Raw genomic sequence first — 7,542 nt, 5'->3', positions numbered from 1 at the left:
TGGGGAGGGGTGGGGGGAGAGGGTGGAAGATTTGGGGAGAGGTTAGGGAGGGGGGGGGGAAAGACTTGGGGAAATACTTGAGGTGGGGGGGGGGGTCATAGGTCAATTGTTGGATCCAGTTTCAGGTTGGAAGGGGGGTGTACACTGCCTCTCCCCCCGGCTGTGGGACAGGGACTGTGTAATGCTGTATGTGTATTGGAGGCTGCGCCTCTCACTGCCCTCGGCTGCTGGGACCACCCAGGACTGCGGCAGGAAAGTGAGCGCTGCGTAAGATCACCAGCGCGATGACCGACTGTCCGCGGGGTCCCGGCTCGGGCTCCTGCTCAACACGCAGGGGAGCTGTGCCACCCTGTCATTCAGCCTGCGTTGACACAGTGTGTAGAGGGAGCTTTACTCTGTATCTAACCCCGTGCTGTACCTGCCCTGGGAATGTTTGATGGGACAGTGTAGAGGGAGCTTTACTCTGTATCTAACCCCCTGTACCTGCCCTGGGAGTGTTTGATGGGACAGTGTAGAGGGAGCTTTACTCTGTATCTAACCCCGTGCTGTACCTGCCCTGGGAGTGTGTGATAAGAATAAATATGTCTAAAAACTTCTTGTTACCGTTGCAGATTTTTGTAGGATACCTTTTTGTGATTCTTTTGCTGCCCCACTGATTCCAATCTGTCCAGTAACAGCCGTGGCTCAGTGAGCAGCACACTCACCTCAGAGTCAGAAGGTTGTGGATTCCAGTCCCACTCCAGGGACTTGAGCGCATAAATCTAGGCTGACCCTCCAGTGCAGTACTGAGGGAGCACCGCACTGTCCCTCAACCAACATCACTAAAACAGATGATCTGGGTCATTATCACATTGCTGTGTGTGGGAGCTTGCTGTGCGCAAATTGGCTGCCGTGTTTCCCACATTACAAGCCCAGCCCCCCCTTCTCTCTCTCTCTCACACCCCCCCCCCTTGCTCTGCTCTTTCTCTCTCTTCCAGCCCCCCCTCCCCCACTGAGCCAGCAGGAAGACCACAGCCCGACAGGTTGATAGAGCAGTTTATTAACAGCAATGGACGGCAAGGAACACAATGTGCACAGGAAGCCATTATACATCGAGAGCGAGTTACAGAGAGCGGGACTGGGGGGGGGGGAAAGAGAGATTGGGGGGGTGGAGAGGAGCGGAAGATCTGTCTCTGAGTGGTTGCAATTCAAAGATGAATCCGGGACCCCGTCAAGTGATTGAGCGAGTGTCAGGGTGCAGATGTTGGGAGAGGGTGTGTTGGGCTCAAATAACTCGCTGTTTGTGCTTACAGAAGGCAGAGTGATGGAGGGAGAGTCAGACCTATTGGGGACCCCGGGGGGAAGGGAACCCATACCCCAGGGAGAGTCTGTGCCCCATGGGGACCCGTACCCCGGGGAGAGTCGGTGCCCCGTGAGTGACGTCTGTGCCCCGTGGGGCAACCTGGGGAGACGATCGATAATATTTACACTGGCCCAATGCCCCTCCGTGATTTGTGAAGGCCAGCATCTCGATCACAACACAATCCACCCGGCTCCCTGCCGAGACACGTGGTTGGGTGCCCAGAGAGAGAACCTGTAACAGTTAATCGTTCCCTGTGTGGAGTTCATGTGTGTGAATTATATACATTAGGTTACCGTTAAATACAGAGCTGTACAGAGCACAACCCATTCCCTTTTACCTGCTGTGTGCTGAACACGCACAGGAGACTGACACACACAGTCCCAGGCGGGAGTGAATGGTTCCCCATTTAGCCGCTGTGTTTGCTGTACATGTACAGGAGATACTGAGACAGACACGGATCGTACAGGAGACAGACACACGCGCGCGCGAGAGCCGTACACTGTGGGACGGGGGTGAATCGTTCCCCGTGTACCCGCGGGTGGGCGTGCTGTATTTCCCCCTCCCCCTCTCTGGGCGAAGATGATTGAGGGGGGTGGGGGGGGGGAGGAGAGAGACTCCCCCCAGCACGGTACACACGGACGGTCTGAGCTGGTGGGAACGGTGCATTTAATGCGCAGTGATGTCGAGGGGGAATCCTTGCCTGAGTTCATCCCCGTGACGCCGGGGAGGGAGCGGAGAGCGGGGGGAGGGGATGAGGGGGTATTGCAATTCTGGGTAAGGGGGGCGAAGCAGCTGGCACACACAGCGACGGGGGCACAGGAGGGTGAAGCGTTGCCGCGGGGACCCGCGCGCCCGGTTCGGGGGCCTAGATGAGCGAGGTGTATCCAATGGGCACCAGCCCCGAGGCGTCGCCATGACAGCAGCGGATCCAATCCTCGTCCACGCAGGCCACAATCTCCAGGGTCTCGCCCCTCCGGAAGCTGAGGTGGTCCTCCTCCGTGGCGGTGTGGTCGCACAGTGTCCGCACCCTCCTGGGGAGGGAGAGAGAGTCAGGAATCAGCACTGAGGGAGGGGCGGTACTGAGGGAGCGCCGTACTGCGCTGTCGGAGGGGCAGTGCTGAGGGAGCGCCGCACTGTCGGAGGGGCGGTACTGAGGGAGCGCCGCACTGTCGGAGGGGCGGTACTGAGGGAGCGCCGCACTGTCGGAGGGGCAGTACTGAGGGAGCGCCGCACTGTCGGAGAGGCAGTGCTGAGGGAGCGCCGCACTGTCGGAGGGGCAGTACTGAGGGAGCGCCGCACTGTCGGAGGGGCGGTACCGAGGGAGCGCCGCACTGTCGGAGGGGCAGTCCTGAGGGACCACCGCACTGGCGGAGGGGCGGTACTGAGGGAGCGCCGCACTGTCGGAGGGGCAGTACTGAGGGAGCGCCGCACTGTCGGAGGGGCAGTACTGAGGGAGCGCCGTACTGTCGGAGGGGCAGTACTGAGGGAGCGCCGTGCTGTCGGAGGGGCAGTACTGAGGGAGCGCCACACTGTCGGAGGGGCAGTACTGAGGGAGCGCCGTACTGTCGGAGGGGCAGTACTGAGGGAGCGCCGCACTGTCGGAGGGGCAGTACTGAGGGAGCGCCGTACTGTCGGAGGGGCAGTACTGAGGGAGCCCCGCACTGTCGGAGGGGCAGTACTGAGGGAGCGCCGCACTGTCGGAGGGGCAGTACTGAGGGAGCGCCGTACTGTCGGAGGGGCAGTACCGAGGGAGCGCCGTACTGTCGGAGGGGCAGTACTGAGGGAGCGCCGTACTGCGCTGTCGGAGGGGCAGTATTGAGGGAGCGCCGTACTGTCGGAGGGGCAGTACTGAGGGAGCGCCGCACTGTCGGAGGGGCGGTACTGAGGGAGCGCCGCACTGTCGGAGGGGCGGTACTGAGGGAGCGCCTCACTGTCGGAGGGGCGGTACTGAGGGAGCGCCGCACTGCGCTGTCGGAGGGGCGGTACTGAGGGAGCACCGCACTGTCGGAGGGGCGGTACTGAGGGAGCGCCTCACTGTCGGAGGGGCGGTACTGAGGGAGCGCCGCACTGTCGGAGGGGCGGTACTGAGGGAGCACCGCACTGTCGGAGGGGCGGTACTGAGGGAGCGCCGCACTGTCGGAGGGGCGGTACTGAGGGAGCGCCGCACTGTCGGAGGGGCGGTACTGAGGGAGCACCGCACTGTCGGAGGGGCGGTACTGAGGGAGCGCCTCACTGTCGGAGGGGCGGTACTGAGGGAGCGCCGCACTGTCGGAGGGGCGGTACTGAGGGAGCACCGCACTGTGTAACCTTAAAACCAGAACCAGGCTGTGCTAGGGATGATGTCATGAAGCACATCTTCACACAAAGGGCAGTGGGAATCTGGAACGCTCTTCCCCCAAAAAGCTATTGTGGCTGAGGGTCAACTGAAAATGTTAAAACTGAGATTGAGGGATTGTTGTTGTGTTTTGAGGAGTAAATCAGGAGACACTGTTCCCGGGGGCAGGAGGGTCGGTAACCAGAGGGACACAGATTGACGATAATCGGCGATGGAACCAGAGGGACACAGATTGACGATAATCGGCGATGGAACCAGAGGGACACAGATTGATGATAATCGGCGATGGAACCAGAGGGACACAGATTGACGATAATCGGCGATGGAACCAGAGGGGGAGAGGCGGAGAATGTTTTTACGCAGCGAGTTGTTGTGATCGGGAACGCGCTGCCTGAAAGGGCGGTGGGAGCAGATTCAATAGTGACTTTCAAACCGGGAATTGGATAAATACTGGAAACGTGCCGGGCTGTGGGGAAAGAGCGGGGGAGAGTGGGACTGATTGGGTCGCTCTGTCACAGAGCCGGCACAGCACGGGCTGGATGGGCCCAGTGGGATCCTCCTGTGCCGTATCACTGTGTGTGAAGGTGTTAAGGGAAATGGTACCAAGACGGGTCGATTGAAGTAAGAGACAGATCAGCCGTGGTCTAACCGAATGGCGGAACAGGCTCAAGGGGCCGAATGGCCTCCTCCTGTTGCCCTAATGACTCGAAGACCCGCTGCCCAGGCTCAGCGAGGCCCAGGGAGGGAGTCGGAGGCAGGGGGGGACCCGGGGAAAGTCGGCTCGCCTGCTGGTGAGAGTGGGGCGCCGAGAGGCGAGAAGCTGGCTCTACCTCGCTGGTTTGGTGGGGTCCTGTGCCGGGGGGTTGGCCTCCGGTGGTGATGGCGGTGCCCGGTCGGTCCCCGCGGGCAGTGCCCTCGTCCGCTGGTCGAAGGGGCTGAGGCTCACCTGCAGCCAGGCCGACGGCAACCTGCAAAACACAAGCACAGGGAGGGCATGAGGGGAGGGAGGGCACGAGCGGAGGGGAGGGAGGGGAGGGAGGTGAGGGAGGGCATGAGGGAGGTGAGGGAGGTGAGGGAGGTGAGGGAGGGCATGAGGGAGGTGAGGGAGGGCATGAGGGAGGTGAGGGAGGGCATGAGGGAGGTGAGGGAGGTGAGGGAGGGAATGAGGGAGGTGAGGGAGGGAATGAGGGAGGTGAGGGAGGGAATGAGGGAGGTGAGGGAGGGGGTGAGGGTGGGCATGAGTGGAGGGAGGGCATGAGGGGAGGGAGGGCATGAGGGAGGGGGAGGGAGGGAATGAGTGGAGGGAGGGCATGCGGGAGGGGGTGGAGGGGAGGGAATGAGGGAGGGGAGGGAGGGAATGAGGGAGGGGAGGGAGGGCATGAGGGAGGGGGCGGAGGTGAGGGTGGGCATGAATGGAGGGGGTGGAGGTGAGGATGGGCATGAGTGGAGGGAGGGCATGAGGGAGGGGGCGGAGTGGAGGGGGCGGAGGTGAGGGTGGCCATGAGTGGAGGGGGCGGAGGTGAGGGAAGGGAGGCGGAGGATGGGCAGGAGGAGGGGGCTGCGAGGGGAAGGGAGGGAGGGTGAAGGCGGGGGGAGGGTAGGGTGCGGGGGAGTTGGAGTTGCGGGCAGGGGGGAGCATACGGTGGGGGGAGCGGGGTGAGCTCTGTAGGGGGAGGGAGGTGTGGAGGGCGGGGGGAGAGGGAGATGTGGAGGGCGGAGGGAGGGGGAGATGTGGAGGGCGGAGGGGGCTGTGGAGGGATCCGGGCAGGGGGAGGGTGTGAGCAGTCGGCTGCCTCATTACCGGCCTCGCTGGGCCTTGCCCTCCTGGTGTGGGGGGGGCTCCCCCGGTGAGTACGTGCCGGGAACCCTGGCACCAAACAGTCTCCCCAGCCAGAGCCGCTCGCCCGCGCGCGACGGGCATGTCCGATCCGGTTCACTCCTCAGTGACGCCGTGGGCGGTCTGCTCTCCCCCGGCGGGACTGCTCCGCTCGGCGTGGGATCTTGCTGCCCATCCTCGGCGGGTCCGGCTCCGAGCCCTCCGCCGTCGCTGCCCCGCAGCCCGGACCCCGGGTTCCGGACCCCGCCGCCCTCCTGTCCTGTCGCGGTCGCCAGAGTCGCGGCCGGGGTCTTGCTCCTGTCGTGGAGGGAGTCGGCGTTTGAGGCCGCCGCTGGTTTCATCCACTTGGCAAACACCGAGCCCTCCCGGGAGGGAGCGAGGTAGATCTGCGAGCTGTGGCCCAGTTGGTCCCACCAGCTGAGCTTGCGTTGCCGCCCCGGGAGCCCCTCGCCGGCCCGCAGCAGGGCCGTCGGCGGGCTGAAGTCGGGGTCCGCCCCGTGCGGCGGGCGGGCCGGGGCGGGGGGCTTCTGGAGCGCGGCCAGGCTCTGCGCCAGCCTGTCGCCCCATCGCCCCACCTGCTCCAACGTCTGCTGTAAGGTGTAGCCAGTCTCTGCCCCACCTCCACGCTCCACCTCCTCCGCCGGCCCCTCGTCCGCGCGGCGGCCCTTTGCGCGCTGCTGCTGCTGCTGATGATGATGATGCTGTGGCGTCCCGCCGGGCCGGCTGGGCTCCCGCAGTCCGGGCTCGCTCCCCCCGCCACCCGGGTCTGCCGCCGTCGAGGGGTGGTGGTACTCGAAGAGGGGGTCGAGGTGGAAGGTGAGCACAGCCAGGGGCTGCAGCAGCAACAACAATTCCTCGAACAACGGCCGGCAGCACGAGTGGGAGAGCAAGAGGAATGCAGTCGGAACGTAGTGTGTCCTCAGAACCTCTGCAGGAGACAGAGAGGGGGAAACATTAGCGGTAAGAACACACAAGACTTGTCCCTATCGCTCCCGCATCCCAAAAGAATTTGCATTTACATGGCACCTTTCACATCCTCCAGACGTCCCAAAGCGCTTTACAGCCAATGAAGTACTTTTCGGAGCGCGGTCACTGTTGTAATGTGGGAAACGCGGCAGCTCAATTTGCGCACAGCAAGCTCCCACACACAGCGATGTGATAATGACCCGGATCATCTGTTTTTTGTAAGTGATGTTGGCCGAGGGATAAATATTGGCCCCAGGGCACCAGAGAGAACTGCTTAACCGGGAGTCAATGTAGGTCAGCGAGCACAGGGGGTGATGGGTGAGCGGGACTCGGTGCGAGTTAGGACACGGGGGTCAGCGAGCACAGGGGGTGATGGGTGAGCGGGACTCGGTGCGAGTTAGGACACGGGGGTCAGTGAGCACAGGGGGTGATGGGTGAGCGGGACTCGGTGCGAGTTAGGACACGGGGGTCAGCGAGCACAGGGGGTGATGGGTGAGCGGGACTCGGTGCGAGTTAGGACACGGGGGTCAGCGAGCACAGGGGGTGATGGGTGAGCGGGACTCGGTGCGAGTTAGGACACGGGGGTCAGCGAGCACAGGGGGTGATGGGTGAGCGGGACTCGGTGCGAGTTAGGACACGGGGGCAGCGAGCACAGGGGGTGATGGGTGAGTGGGACTCGGTGCGAGTTAGGACACGGGGGTCAGCGAGCACAGAGGGTGATGGGTGAGCGGGACTCGGTGCGAGTTAGGACACGGGGGCAGCGAGCACAGGGGGTGATGGGTGAGCGGGACTCGGTGCGAGTTAGGACACGGGGGTAGCCGAGTTTTGGATCACCTCTAGTTTACGTCGGGTAGAATGTGGGAGGCCAGCCAGGAGTGCGCTGGAATAGTCAAGTCTGGAGGTAACGAGGGCACGGATGAGGGCTTCAGCAGCGGATGAGCTGAGGCAGGGGGCGGAGACGGGCGATGTTACGGAGGGGGGAAACAGGCGGTCTTAGTTATGCTGCGGACATGTGGCCGAAAGTTCATTTCGGGGTCAAGTACGACACCCGGGTTGTGAACA

General features: G+C 63.1%; 1 protein-coding gene across 2 annotated transcripts in view; it reads right to left on the bottom strand.

The window, feature by feature from the left end:
• Positions 1-1,021: 1,021 nt before the first annotated feature.
• The window catches only part of rusc1 (RUN and SH3 domain containing 1), a 50,982-nt gene continuing 44,461 nt past the window's right edge, over positions 1,022-7,542 (bottom strand). For both annotated transcript variants that reach the window (XM_070868560.1, XM_070868561.1), the window contains 3 exons: positions 5,479-6,442; positions 4,508-4,645; positions 1,022-2,373 (listed from right to left, as the gene is read on the bottom strand). In XM_070868560.1, the coding sequence (XP_070724661.1) occupies positions 2,208-2,373; positions 4,508-4,645; positions 5,479-6,442 (1,268 nt within the window). In that variant the 3' untranslated portion in view covers positions 1,022-2,207. The remainder of the gene's footprint in view (positions 2,374-4,507; positions 4,646-5,478; positions 6,443-7,542) is intronic.

Source organism: Pristiophorus japonicus, chromosome 30, assembly GCF_044704955.1.
Source record: "Pristiophorus japonicus isolate sPriJap1 chromosome 30, sPriJap1.hap1, whole genome shotgun sequence".
Taxonomy (NCBI): Eukaryota; Metazoa; Chordata; class Chondrichthyes; family Pristiophoridae; genus Pristiophorus; species Pristiophorus japonicus.
This window is presented reverse-complemented; position numbering and strand designations above follow the sequence as displayed.